Source organism: Varanus komodoensis, unplaced genomic scaffold (genome assembly GCF_004798865.1).
Source record: "Varanus komodoensis strain SLA01 unplaced genomic scaffold, ASM479886v1 scaffold118, whole genome shotgun sequence".
NCBI classification, from domain to species: domain Eukaryota; kingdom Metazoa; phylum Chordata; class Lepidosauria; order Squamata; family Varanidae; genus Varanus; species Varanus komodoensis.
The window spans coordinates 181541-195304 of NW_025335339.1; the positions used below are offsets into that span (position 1 = coordinate 181541).

The 13764-nt window shown below is 49.3% G+C and overlaps 3 protein-coding genes and 1 long non-coding RNA gene across 4 annotated transcripts in view; 2 read left to right on the top strand and 2 right to left on the bottom strand.

Moving 5' to 3' along the window:
• MEAF6 (MYST/Esa1 associated factor 6) overlaps nucleotides 1-93 on the bottom strand; it is an 8251-nt gene extending 8158 nt beyond the window's left edge. The window contains exon 1 of the mRNA XM_044421333.1: nucleotides 1-93. Coding sequence (XP_044277268.1) covers nucleotides 1-65 — 65 coding nt within the window. The 5' untranslated portion in view covers nucleotides 66-93.
• Nucleotides 94-582: 489 nt separating this feature from the next.
• LOC123018886 lies at nucleotides 583-3727 on the top strand. The gene is made up of 2 exons (XR_006413827.1): nucleotides 583-1228; nucleotides 2946-3727. It is a non-coding gene; the product is annotated as an uncharacterized LOC123018886 (long non-coding RNA).
• On the bottom strand, nucleotides 1591-7708 carry SNIP1 (Smad nuclear interacting protein 1). Its single transcript, XM_044421338.1, has 4 exons — nucleotides 7556-7708; nucleotides 7134-7236; nucleotides 5729-6312; nucleotides 1591-2832 (listed from the first exon to the last, which is right to left on the bottom strand). Exons 1-4 carry the CDS (start codon nucleotides 7636-7638, stop codon nucleotides 2562-2564), a joined length of 1041 nt encoding a protein of 346 aa, XP_044277273.1. The 5' UTR covers nucleotides 7639-7708; the 3' UTR covers nucleotides 1591-2561.
• A 155-nt stretch (nucleotides 7709-7863) lies between these two features.
• DNALI1 (dynein axonemal light intermediate chain 1) lies at nucleotides 7864-13310 on the top strand. Its single transcript, XM_044421339.1, has 6 exons — nucleotides 7864-7947; nucleotides 8081-8217; nucleotides 8383-8552; nucleotides 10448-10626; nucleotides 11055-11219; nucleotides 13034-13310. Exons 1-6 carry the CDS (start codon nucleotides 7867-7869, stop codon nucleotides 13067-13069), a joined length of 768 nt encoding a protein of 255 aa, XP_044277274.1. The 5' UTR covers nucleotides 7864-7866; the 3' UTR covers nucleotides 13070-13310.
• Nucleotides 13311-13764: the final 454 nt, after the last annotated feature.

Genomic DNA, 13764 nt, shown 5'->3' on the forward strand with positions numbered 1-13764 from the left:
CGGCGCGTGTCTGGGATCTGCGGCGGCACGCCGGCCTTGGCGGCCGCCCCGTGCAGCGCCGCCATCGCGGCCCAGGCGGGAGAGCGCGGGCCACGCGGAGCAGCAGCGGAAGACGCCGCCGCCGCCGCCTCCTCCTCCGCGGAAGGCCGGCCCACCGGGCCCGCAGGGGCGGGGCGGGGCGGGGTGGAGCCGGGGCGGGCCTGCCGCGGGCGGAGGGGCCGGCGCCGGCCTGCGGGCGCTCCGGGGAGCGTCCCGAGCGCCGCGGCTGCCTGCTCGGGCTGCGGGACGGGCTCCGGCCGCCCCTCCGCGCTGTCCCCAGCGAGGCTCCGCCGCTTCCCGTTGGGTTCGCCTTCTCCCTCGAGAATGGGGCCGGCCTTCCGCGGAGCACGGCCTGGCAGCAGCGGCACCGCGGCTGTGAGCCGGGGAGCCAGCGCGGGCCCGCCGCGGAAGGAGGCGAGCAGCGGCGGCCCGTTCCGGAGCGGCGGCCGAGACGCGGCACAGCGAGCCCACGGAGGCCGCGCAGCAAGCGGCCTAGCGGGCGCGGCGGGGCCCGGGTCGCTGCCCCCGCGCCGCCGGGCTCGGCGCCGTTGCGGTGACGGCGAGCGCGCTTTCCCACTCCTGGGCTGGTGCTGGAAGGGGCAGCGAAAGCAGCGGTGCAGAAGGCTGGGCCGGCCGCTCCCGGGAAGAGCTGGCGGGCCAAGCTGCAGGAACAAAGGCCCTGCGACCAAAGCCTTAGCACGCGCTCTTTTGGTTCGAGATATATTTTGATCGATAACCAGTTAGGATAAAAATATGAGACACGCAGAATGTACACATCACCAAAAATACCATTTTGTGAACTTTTCAGTCTTGCCAAGAAAATTGGATCAGAGCCCCAAAGGAATACCAAGATCAAGATTCACCCACGGGCTGTCTCAAAACATAAAGAAGTGCCAAGGGTCAGTTGTCTCCAGCCAGAGGCTCCATGTGGATACCGAGGAGTTGGGAAGCATGGAGGCCTGTGCATCCATTCCTTCACATTCTTCCTTTGATCAAACCCAGGTTTGCAACAGTCAAGATCCTTGGACTATGGTACAAGCCCAAATATAATTTCCTCAAAAATGGTTTGAAGGTGGAAACATTTGGATTCTCATCCTGAATTGATATAAATGGACCCTTTCAAATTATCCTAAACACATAGGTTTTTAATATGAAAAGAAGCACAAATTGCATCTTACTCAAATTTTAGGTAAGTTCTACCCCAGTCTCTGTACCATGGGTATAATCCAAATAATTTCTCGTGATTTTGATCAATCAAATTTTAGAGAAATGAGAGATTAGCTTTGCTAGATTAAACAAAATAACAACAGTGAGGGCATTCAAACTATATTTAGAAATCCTTTATTAATAGGGATTCAGAAGTTTAGAGATATTACTGTCCAGAAGTGTCTGCTTCACTAACTGCTTGAAAACCTGCAATCTGATCCAAATAGTCCATGAAAAACATAACACACACATCATATTGTTCCACACAGACAAACCACACACACACCTAAGTACGCAATACATGTATGCAAACAGAAAGTGAGGGCCAGAAAGGAACATCACTGATTCAGGTGTAGCAAGTTGTGTTTTCTTTATTGCACTGTACCTGTGCACAAAGCTGCAGGAATAGAAAAAGTTTTCAGGACACGAAAAGGTTACTGTGGAACAAGTTCTTGTACCTTCCCATTAATTACTACACTGGCTTCCTCTTGCTACCAGTCAGCTATTAACAGGTTTAAGAAAAGTACACTAGATTTAAATATTCTGTAGGAAATTATACCCCCACACTAAATGAAAAATAGATCCATGGGACAAACCAGGTGTCACAAAAACAAATTCAACCCCCCACCTCACCACTAGGAAGGCCAGAAAGACACTGTGGGCTCTTTCTTTTCACCTCAGACCTTACTGCCTGGAATCTGCAGAGTATCTCATTGAAAACCTATTTTGATGCAAAATTGCCTATATGAGCCATAGAAATCCATACAAGTTTCGTGTTTCCTTTTATCTTAACACTTGTATAAGGACAACAAGAGATGTCATACAACACCCAACTAGCATTTGTCTATCCCAAAATTCTACTTAAAAAAATAAGTAGCATCTATATTTAAACAGTTTACAAGCCAAAACAAAAGAAGGAACAAAAGAAGAGGGTGGGTTATTTGGAAAAGGCCCTGCTTTGTCCAGTATGCTTTGTTGCTTGGAGGTTTTATTTTAAAACTGAAGATACAGTGAGGAGCTCTAGGGCCATGGCTGCTGTCCCAGGCAGTCACCCAGGAAGCGCCCTGGCTGGGTCCTTGCACCGTCTGACAGACAAGAGTCGCCCATAAAACAACTGTGGCTTTACCAGTCATTGCTTTTAAAACATCAACACAGTGAATGTATGGAAAGTTCCCAGAACAAGCCAGAATGTGCCCAGCAACAGACAGCAGAATTTAAGGCAGTGAGAGGCATCAGTGCAGCCATACTCCCAAAATCCACCCTAAGGATTAGAGCGCAGCTGCAGAAAAGGGTTCAGTCCACTCCCTAACATGCTGTCAGGTAGATTCCTCCTCTTCTTCCTCCTCCTCCTCCTCCTCCTCCTCCTCTGTCTTGTCCACCTCTGTGGTATCTGATGACTCATGCAGGAGGACATACTCCCTGCTGCTGAACCCGAATTTCAACACATCCTTCTCTTTCAATTCATAATAGCGCTGGGGCTCAATTCGCTGGTTATTCAGAAATGTGCCATTGCCTGAGCCAAGGTCAATGATATACGGTTTCACCTTTCGGCCGGCTGTGCCATCTGGGCGGGTATATTCCACGAGCCTTGCAAGAAACAAAGAGTCATGTTGAATAGAAGCAAACTTCCATTAAGAACAGCTCTCACACTGCCTCTGATCTTTTGGTTTCTCCTCCACACCCCTCTTTCAATTCTGCAGAGACCACATTTTTGCTCAAGCAGCAGTTCTGTGCCCCTCCCAACTGAGGGAATACCTGTCTCCATGTGCAGCCTGTGAACTTGTGCCCAGATGGTTTTGATGCCAAGATTCCTGATTCCACCAGAGATTCTCTTCAAAACATATTGGGACCAGCCACCCATTCCTGTTGGTTGCCTTTCCCACCTCCCTTCCAGAAGGAACATTCTTCATTTAGAAAGCAGTCATAGCAGACAATGATCTCTTCCTTCCTAGCTCCCTCAATCAAGTTGCCCTCACTGAATCCAGGTGTCATCTCTCTGTCATGTACTGGGTTCACACAACAAACAACCAATCATTACAATCTGTGGGATCTTTTAAAATGAGAACTTGGAGGAAGATCTCGGGAGTTTGGACTGAGATGTGCTCAGAGTACAAATCCATCCAATTCCTAATTAAACCCTCATTTTAAAAAGACCCCAAGCCATGAAAGCTATCTGTCCGTGAACTGTCAACTTGGGTTGAGTGCAAAAGGGGATCCTCCATGGGCATTAAAGCAGGGAAGTTGTGGGAGAAATTTGTCAGGCATCCCTTTCTCAGCAATACATTTACCATGTCTTGAGTTTCTGGCCAGTCAGGAGGAAGGTGTCCAAGCCATTACTGGACAATCTGCAGGAAACGTACCTGCTGTACCTGGACGGCAGGAGCCCACCCTCCCCCACCTGGGACCTCAGCAAAGGCTTGAAATGCTCTCAGTCGGAGAGCAACTTGGCATTAATGGAAGTAAAAAATAAATCTAAAATGTTGATTTGTGTGCCCATTTCTGAACTCTCAAATATTCCTTCTAAAGTAGTGCTGTGGTACCATGAATGGGAAGCTGGATACTGCCTAAACAGGGAGCAGGAAAGCTGGTTGTTTTTCCTGATTTGTGAGGATTTTTTTTAAAAAAGAAGAAAGTTATGCCTTTAAAGGAAAGCAACTGAAAATGGGTCAACTTCATTGTGGGGAAGGAGAAGGGACTCAACTTTGTCCAGTTCTGGGCACCAAGATTTAAGAAACATGCAGAAAAGTTAGAAAGGGTGCAGAGGAGGGCAACAAAAATGATCCAGGGTTTGGAAACCCTGCCCTACAAGGAAAGACTGGGAGAAGTGGGCATGTTCAGCCTTGAGAAGAGAAGGCTGAGGGGGGACATGGTATCCCTCTCCAAGTATCTCAAAGGCTGTCACAAGGAGGACGGTCAAGATCTCTAAATCTAACATTCTGTGTTGGTAAAGATTAAACAACCCAAAGTCTTAACCCATGCTTTGTTCCTGGGTTAAAATTGAGATATTAGCACTCAACAACCCAGAATGATGGATTTAGCAAAGCAAAGGTAAGAACTTGCTGCTATTTCCTGAGAACCAAGTCCTCGGATGGAAATTCCTTTGTCTGATTATCCTACATTTTCCTTCAGCACTGTACTCTGCTCACCCTCTCCACATTTTGCATTGTCTTCCTTCCACCTGATCCACCTGTCTCCTTTCTCCCCCCTTCTTCAGTTTGCACCCACAATTTACCCTTGGCCTCAACTCTCAGTGCAGTTCCCTCATTCTTCTACTAAGCCATTTGCTCTTATTCCCAGCCTGGCTTTCTCTGTCAGGTGTGCAGCTGAACACCTCTAGAAAACCAAGAGCTGACTCTTCTGCCATCAGCCTCACATGACCTTTGAGTCTGTCCCTTCCCTGTCCTCTTCAAGGTTTTGCTTCCTTTTCTTATACTTTTCTCTGTGAAATGAATGCATTTCTCTTGTGTTTCCCGCACCCCACCATCTGTTGTGGAATCATGCTGCTTCTCGATGAGCTGCTTTATACCAATACTTGCTTCTCAGCACTTCTCTGCCAAACGTACTCATTTCTTTAATTGCTCTGGCTGTGCAGTGACACTTTGTTATATGCTGCACTGATTTTCTTCTCTTGGCTATTGTGCAAACTTGTCTTTACCTCAAAACCCCCAAAAGCTTTTCCCACTATTCAATGGCTCTTTACTCTTACATCCCAATAATCCCTTATTATGGAGCATTTGCTCCTCCATCGCCACCATCCTCAGCTGTCCAAAGGCCTCTTGCTTCCTGAAACAACTAAGCCCGTATGACCTCTGAAGCCGAGAACTTGATTCCAGAATGGCCCATATATGATCATCTTTTCCCTCAAAGCTCAGTTTCTAGGAACCTCTCAGACCTTCTCCCTAATCTCACTCATAACTGCTGTCACTTCCTCCCCCGCCGCATTTGCACCAACATTCACTCTTCCTATGTGTCTCCATGTCTGTTTTAATCCCATACGCTAAGGAGCTCAGTCCTATTCTCTGTACAGTGTCACGGACACAGACACTATTAACAATAAATCTATGTCACACATTACTGTACTAATGAACTAGTAAGTAATCAAACCAAGATTTCTTCAACAGACAGAGAGCATGTTCATTTGAGTAGCTAATCAGTAATGAGTGCAACCCTTTTCCCCCAATACGGGATGCCCCACCTGACTTTTCTTAATCAGTAAAATCACAGTAAGAACTATTCTCTCAGAATGTTCTCTGTAAAAAGTCAATTTTTAAAAATGGCAAAACCCACAGTAAATATGTTTAGCAGAAAGCTGCTGGACAGGAATGAAAGGCAAGCAGGAGGCACACTCCTGGCTAACAAAAGGACTCAGTAGAAGCCATTCAGTGTTTCCTGTTCTGTGCCATGCAGATTACAGAAAGCAAATCAGAAGTGGCCCCTCATACTTTACAGATGGCAAAGCACCTCTGCCCCTGCCAAAGCTTACCGATACTGAAAGACAGCGTGCTGCTTGGAGCATGAGGGATGGTCAATGGGGATATCAGCAATGCGCCGGTGCCTGCCCAGCAAATAGGCACTCTGCCTATGAATATACATAACTGGGAGAACCTCATCATTCTTAAAAGGGTATAGACGCCATCGTTTTTTGGGGATGCGAGCTTCTGGGGGCTCTGTGTATTTGATCACAACACCACGGAAAGTGTTAGAATCTTCCAAAAGTGCACCAGACAGGTCAAAGCTTGGCTTTTCTTTACTGCCAGGCTCTTTGTCTGTGTTCTTGTTGTTGGCCCCCTTTGCTTCCTGATTCTCCTCATCACCACTTGCTTCCACTTGTTGACGATGGTCACGCCGTCGTTCATTATAGAATTCCCTCTGTGCCTGCTGATCCTGGAAACGATGAGCATCTCTTTGCCTTTCATGATTCCCAGGCTGATCTCTATGAGACTTCCTCCGGCCTGAATGGCCCTGGTGTCTGTCTTTGTCATTGCTTCTCTCCCGCCTGTGCTCAGGCTCAAAATGATCTCGATGCTGCCGTTCTTCATGACCCCTCCGAGGGCGAACTTCTCGCTCCTGCAAGGGTGAAACAATAACAAGAAAGTTTAAAATCAAATTAAGCAACATTAATCAACACGGACTTTCAGTATTACTTTTAGAATTAAGCTTGATCTTTCAGTTCATACTGCAACAAATTGATTTGATGAAGACAACAGGCATAATAAAATTAAAACAAGTTTAACTACCTCAAAATTAAAATGGAAGCCACAAAACCTTGAAGGACCAGGTTACAGAGAACTGACCATGTTAGCCTTGTAACATCTAAAAAGCTAACAAATGCATTACAGCACAACATTTTGTGGAACTTGGAAAAAATCTTTAATGAGCCATCTTGCTACAGGGATGGACAGCTCCCAGTTCTCCAGATGCTTTGACTTACAACTCCTAAGATCCCTCAACTCTGGCTCTTCTGTTTGGCGTTGATGGGCATTCCAGACCAAAGCATTGAGAGAATGACAAGTTTCCTGACCATTAGAGCATTTGTTCAAAACAACTAAACTTTAATGCTCCATAAGACTCTACTGTCATTGAAGAGCCTTGGGAGGAAATCTGCTTTAAAAAGTATCACTGCAAAGTTGAAATGCTAACCACCAAGTTACAAACCAAGCAATGAGACCAAGATGCGTAAGCAAGAATTTTAAGTGTGCTAATATAAAGAGTCCTATAGAAAACAGGTACAGAAACTAGTAAATTCAGCATTCATCCAGGATATAATTTGCATTTCAAAAAAAGCACATCTATGTGCCCATCCTTGTTTTGCTCCAGAGTCTACCCCATTTTCTCTCATATCAAGAACATCGCTATGTAGCAGCTGGATAACCTCAGTGTCCATTTACTTGCTTGACTTTAGCCAGCACATGGTGGGGGCTCCGGCTCCTTTTCTCTCGGGGAGATTTTCTCCTCCTGCTCGAGGACTTGTTTTTCCTTTTAGCGTGGGATCTTGAGAAGAAACAAAGCCCAGATCAGGCAAGCGCACAGCCACCGGCGGAGACGGAGAAACCCGGACCAGAGCGGCCTGCGGCTCGCGCCAACGCCCTGCTTCGATCCCGGCCGCGCGCCCGCCCGGCAGCCGAAGGCGAGAGGGCGTAAGGCGGCCCTCCGGCCCGGCCCGGCCCGGCCCGGCCCGGCCGAGCGCGGGCTTCTCCGCCGCAGCGCCGCGCGAATTCCGCGGGACGAGCAAGGCCGCGACGCTCGCCGCGCGGGGGCCCCCACCCAGCGCCCCGGAGCGCGGGCGCCGCTCTAGCCTCGCGAACATTACCGGCTGGATCCCGCGCCGCCTGGCGGGGAGCGGCTTCCGCGCGGGCTCCGCATCCTATGCCGCCGGCGCACAGGTGCCTCCATGGCGACGGCGCCTCGGTCTCTCCTCTTCGTTCCCCGGTCTCCGCGAGCCGTTCGACCCGGAAGCGCTCGGCCGCTCCCCCGGCGCCCTTCCGCACAGGCGCCTCTCGCGTCGCGGCTGCGCCTGCGCGTACGGCTACCTAGGGAGCGACCACGTGAGCTGGCCGCCCGGTGCGCGTCCGTTTCCGTGGCAACCGCGGCCGCCCGCGCAGACTGTGCCCGGCCGCCAAGATGATCCCCCCCGCGGACTCGCTGCTCCGCTACGAGACGCCGGTGCTAGTGAGCCGCAACACCGAGAAACGGTCGCCCAAGGTACGTCGAGGCGGGGCCGGGGCCGGGGGCCGGGGGCCGGTCCCGCAAGGACCGCGCTGGCCGGGCCGGGCCGGGCCGCGTGCTCTCCGTCCCGGCCGACCCGCCTCAGCTGCGCTCGCTCCGCTCCCCGCAGGCCCGGCCGCTGAAGGCGACCCCGCAGGTGCAGCCGCCGCCGGCGCCCGTCTCGCCGCCCAAGGGCAAGGTGCCGTCGCCCTCCGCCGACCCCAGCAAGTCCGCCGAGGAGATCCTCAACGCCATCCTCCCGCCCAGGTGAGCCTCCCGCCGGGCCGGGGCCTGCGCCCGGCTGCCTCTCCCGGCTCGCTGCCGCGCGGTAGCCCGCGGTGCTCCTGCCTCCTCGAGGGGGGACATGCCTCGCGCTGCCCGCCGCCGCCAGGCCGCCCGCCGACCTCTGCCTGCCTGCTGGCTTTGCTGCAGAGAATGGATGGAGGAGAACCAGCTGTGGATCCAGCAGGTGTCGAGCACGCCCAGTACCCGCATGGACGTCGTGCATCTCCAGGAGCAGCTGGACCTCAAGCTACAACAGCGCCAGGCCCGCGAGACAGGCATCTGCCCCGTTCGGCGGGAACTGTACTCGCAGTGCTTTGGTGAGTGCTTAGCGCTCAGAGAGGGAGCGGTGGGACCCCTTCCCTCCCTCGCATGCCTCCTATCTCCTGTTGGAGGCGGTGTTTTTCATGTTGGCCCTAAATGAAAGATACGTGCCCTCTCTGAGGGGCCTATATTGGCTGCATTTCAGAGAAATCAACCAAGGTGTTCTATTTATTTATCTATTAAACGTCTATTCAGTATTACTTATCTCACAGGACTCTCTAGACAGATTGTTTTTGCTAGTCGCATAGTTGTATCCGACGCATCACTACCCCATGGACAACATTCCCCCAGGCCTTCCTGTCCTCCACCATCCCCAGAGTCCACTTAAACTCACGCCGACTCCATCTAGCCACCTCATTCTCTGCAGTCCCCTTATTCTTTTGCCCGCAATTGTTCCCAGCATTAGGGTCCTCTCCAGTGAGTCCTTCCTTCTCATTAGGCGGACAAGACTGAACATCGACATCTTAGGAATCGGTGAACTAAAATGAACAGGAATGGGGGAATTAAATTCAGATGTCCATCAGGTATACTACTGCGGGCAAGAATCCCTCAGTTGCAGATGTATCTGGTGGTGAAAATAGAGTCTGATGCTGTAAAGATCTATACTCCATAGGAACCTGGAATGTAAGATCCAAGGCCTGGAGGAATGTTGTTCATGGGGTCGCAATGGGTCGGACATAACTTTGCAGCTAACAACAAGAAAGAGCAATCTTTACAGTTTAGGTGTTTGTATGAAGGCTTATCATTCTTTACTTGTGTCCTGTTGTTATGAGAATGACAGCACAGATGTGACCCTACTTAAGATCCCAAATTCTGAAGGATAAATGCATGTTGGGGGAAGGTGTTGGAGGGAGGATGATTTACTCCCCCCCCCCCACTGGTTCTTTGATCTGTTGTAGAGAAATAGTAAATGTCATTTGTCCAGAAACCCCTCTAAGATTTCTAAAGAATAAGCATAGGTGCTTGAAAATAGATGAATAAAAAGTAGTTAAGGCACATTTAGTTTAGTTAGCAAATGCAAAAGGGCAGGACTTGACCATCTAGCATTTTCCAAGGAAATACCCAATGCTGTACCCTCCCAGGTTTGACAGGCATTAAAAAACCTTTCAGTGTTTTTGTTGCTGCAAGACACAACTAGAAAAGAACAATTGGTCAGTTCTTCAGTTTGCCTATTCTGAGGCACTGGAAGCAAGCTCTATTAAAACCATCCACTGTGATTAAGAGCTTGAGCTGGCGGTGGCAAAGCTTGCATTCCCTCCTCCCCAACATGATTGTGTTCCTCATATAGAAAGCTTGGGAAGAAAGGGTTTTTTTTTTAAGAAACCCAGATTTGTGCCCCCCCCACACACACACACAGAAACACACTTCCATTTGGAGAAGCCCCAGCTGGATGTGGATATTTCTTAAATCTATTGGAATCGACTCAGTTCATGATTTGGCCAATTCCAAAGCTCTCCCCTTGTGGATACCTGCCAAGAGCTTCTGGTGGCCTCTGACCTCCCTTCACTCTCAACCTGTCATATTCTTCCCTCTCTGGTTTTTATCTAGAAATAACTGTGATCATTTCTCCTACAAATCTGTTTTACTCTCACTTCCAAATAACTGTTTCTCTTAACTAGGAAATACCTCTAAGATCAGCCAGCGTTCTTAGCGCTGTGCATACAGCCTGCAAGGCTACTCTTAAACACAGCAATACTGGAGAGCAAAATAGCCAATACAATTTGTATTCAAGTCATAAACTGAAGTACTCCTGGGCTTTAAGGTTGCCCTGAAACTCTTTTTGGCTTCCATCTTTACAGGGAATGGAGAGCTCTGTACTTTATTCAGTGATCACCAGTGTACCTTCAGCCTTTTCCCGGACACAGCCTAATTTGTGGCCATTACCTTGCAGATGAACTGATCCGGGAAGTGACTATCAATTGTGCAGAGCGAGGGCTGCTGCTGTTACGTGTGCGGGATGAGATTCGAATGACTATAGCAGCTTACCAGACCCTTTACGAGAGTAGTGTTGCCTTTGGCATGAGGAAGGCACTGCAGGCTGAGCAGGGAAAGTCTGACATGGAAAGGAAAGTAAGTGGAGGTGTGTGGCTCCTGCTCCTCCATACTCGCTGGGCAGAGAGCCATCGGCAAGAGGCGGGGAGGGCAGGAAAGGAAGTGCGGCCCCCAGGGAAAGACAGAAAACTGGAGAGGACCTCTAAGCCCCTCTGTGGTGAAGAAGGCCAACAGCTTGTCTTGAAGAGACAACATGCCAGGTTTATCAAATGCACTTGTGTGTACTGCCATTATTACGGCCACAGGTGCAGTTCATCTCACTGTACAGCCATGTGACAAAACAGGTCCAAAACAGAGCTGCCCAACTCCAGCAACGAAAACAGCTTAATTTTTAATTATACCCACATCTTGCCTGCTTCAAGTATTAACAACACATCTGGAAACTTGGTGGGGATAACTGTGTACCTATTATATCCAAGCCTGATGGTTGTGCTTTCTGCTGTAAGATTGCAGAGTTGGGGGATGAGAAACGAGACTTGGAGAGACAAGTGAATGAGCAGAAGGCTAAATGTGAGGCGATTGAAAAGCGGGAACTTGAAAGGCGACAAGTAGAGGAGAAGAAGCACACTGAGGAGGTGCAGTTCCTGAAGCGGACCAACCAGCAGCTCAAGGTTGGTTGGATCTCCTTTCCTGGGCCTTGTTGGTTCATACCCTGGTTCTAACACGACATTGCATTTAGTCCCAAGGAGGATGGATGCTTTTCCTTTCCCTGAACACGGGTGGATTACTGACTTGGAGAAAAGGGCTACTTTTCCTGTGGGAAGCAATTTGCTTGATAAAACCAGCTTGGCGTGGTCTCTGATCTACCCTGACTGCATGCAGGCAAGGCTGTGTTCTTAGCCTGGACTGGGCAACCTTTCAGAATATTGCAACATAGTCCTAACTTTTGGTATTATGTAGTAATTCTTAAGACTCAGAATACGGTGGTACCTTGGCTCATTAACTTAATCCGTTCCAGGACTCTGGTCGTGAGCCAAGTTAAATTTCCCCATAAGGTTCAATGTAAATAAAGTTAATCTGTAACCATTTTTTAAATCAGAAAAATGTGAAGCAAAGTGACAACAACAAAGATCGTGGCCATCTTCCCCCACCCCAAGCACAAGCACGGCCATCTCCTCGCCCCCACCCCCAGCACCACCGAGATCACACCTGTCATCCCTGCAGGCGCCCATCATCCCGGCACTCTGGGGGGAGAGACGGGCATGATTGCAGGCCCACTGGGGGAGGGAGAGATGGGCGCAAACGGTGCGCTGGGGGTGGGGAGATGGCCGCAATTACAGTTCTGTTCATGCAGGGAAGGCCTGCCTGATCAGAGGAAAGACCGGCAGAATCTCGGCCATCTCCCCTGCGGCTCTGCTTTGCTGCTCCCCTTTTCTGCAGCAGCACACCTCTGATCACGCACGCCTTCCCCGCATGAACGGAACTGCGATCATGGCCACCTCCCCACTCGGGGGGGTGGAGGGATGGCTGCTATCTTGGTTGCCACCCAAAGCGGTGTTCGCAACCCAAGTCAACATTTTTCAGAAAGTTTTGTTCATGACCCAATTTGTTCGTGAACCAAGGCGTTTGTGAGCCGAGGCACCACTGTACCGAGAATGAGTCTGCTCTGTGGAACGCTAAACATGCTTTACTGGCAGAAGCCTAACATAGCGAGGGGCACTAAAGGGGCTCCATGAACAGCAGCTATGATCACACCCTTGTGCGCTGCCCTGGCGATTGGTGTTGTCGATTGCGGCAGTACATCTCCCAGGGTTAGACAGAGCTTTTCAGATTGGTGTGAGCACCTACACCAAGTTACTTGACCCTTGTTTGAATGCTTAGTCGTGAGCCTCCTGAAGTAGGCATTGTGCTTCCTCCTAATTCATGTAACTACTTCACCCCGCAACAATTTAAAGATTCTGAGTTAGAGTAGGGAGAACAAGAGCATTTTTCTTTGCAAAGTGTTGCCTCCTGGGTGAAACTCTATCTACAAGAAAAACTGGCTGTGGCACCTGGCAGCTGCTCACTAACCCATTCTGTTTTCTCCTAATTGAGCATCAAGTGTCTCACTATTCCAAGCCTGAATCTCAAAAGTTGATGCGTCTTTGGACAACCATGAGCTTTTATGGCCAGGCCTGGAAGGAGAGAGTGCAAACCACTGTTTCAGCAACTTTGATTCAATTTCCTCTGCGTTGTTTTACATTATGAAATGAGAATGTCATTGCCAGGAAAGAATGCCAGCTCATCCCTTCCTTCCATAACACAACAGATCTGCATGCCAAGAATGAGTATATCTAATTTATACAACATGTGGTGGTAAGAAATGTAAGAATGAGAAAAAAATCCTGACTTGTTTCTTTCCCTCAATACTACACCAGCTGCATCATACACACCTTTTGGCAGAAGTAAGAAACTATTAATTGCCTTCCTTTCTTTTGTATTTTAGGCACAGCTGGAAGGAATCATTGCACCAAAGAAGTAGCGCATCCTACAGCCTAACGCAGAAGAATAGATCAGTTCCCAAATTGCTTCCTCTAATTTGGATCAACTAAGATTCAAGCACTTCCATACTTCTAATAATTTCTTAACTGGTTTGGGCTTTGACTTATTAGTTCATACTCACTGGGAGATTTTTTAATGCATTAGTACTTTTGACTGTTAATACTGTTGTCAATACAGCAAGGCAACAGGCTGTGCCACATTAAATGACATCACAATTCTGACCCGTGATCTAAATGGTGCTCCACCTCTTGCCTGGTAAGCAGCAAGGTAAGCTGGAGGAGTCTTTTCCCTAACTAGCTTTCTCCTTACCTAATGCTCTTTCACTGCTTTCCTACTAACACATTATGCCTTTTGTTAGGTCCCAGGCTCCCCAATGAACTAGCAGCAGCCAGTCCAGTCTCGTTTTATGTCAAGCTGATGTGTGTAGTTTTCAAAGATCATTTTAGCTCCAACAGTAAGGACAACTCTTAAATTCAGGACTGCATAAAATGTTCTCAGCTCAGTAAAATAATGGGGGTTGTGGTTAGGATATTCATAACTTAGGGTACGTTCTGCCCCTGCAGAAATGGACAAAACAAAAGGCTAAGAGTGGCTCTGTTCAGCTATTATACCATCAACAATGGGCTGCAACCTACCCATTTTTTTCTGGTACCGGCAGGGGTTGGCCCTGCCTCT

Coding starts and splice junctions, on each gene's coding strand:
- SNIP1 (XM_044421338.1), bottom strand. CDS start 7,638: ATGGAGGCACCTGTGCGCCGGCGGCATAGGATGCGGAGCCCGCGCGGA. Junction 7,237..7,555: donor GGCGGCGCGGGATCCAGCCG/GTAATGTTCGCG, acceptor TTTCTTCTCAAG/ATCCCACGCTAAAAGGAAAA. Junction 6,313..7,133: donor TGCTGGCTAAAGTCAAGCAA/GTAAATGGACAC, acceptor TCACCCTTGCAG/GAGCGAGAAGTTCGCCCTCG.
- DNALI1 (XM_044421339.1), top strand. CDS start 7,867: ATGATCCCCCCCGCGGACTCGCTGCTCCGCTACGAGACGCCGGTGCTA. Junction 7,948..8,080: donor CCGAGAAACGGTCGCCCAAG/GTACGTCGAGGC, acceptor CGCTCCCCGCAG/GCCCGGCCGCTGAAGGCGAC. Junction 8,218..8,382: donor AACGCCATCCTCCCGCCCAG/GTGAGCCTCCCG, acceptor GCTTTGCTGCAG/AGAATGGATGGAGGAGAACC.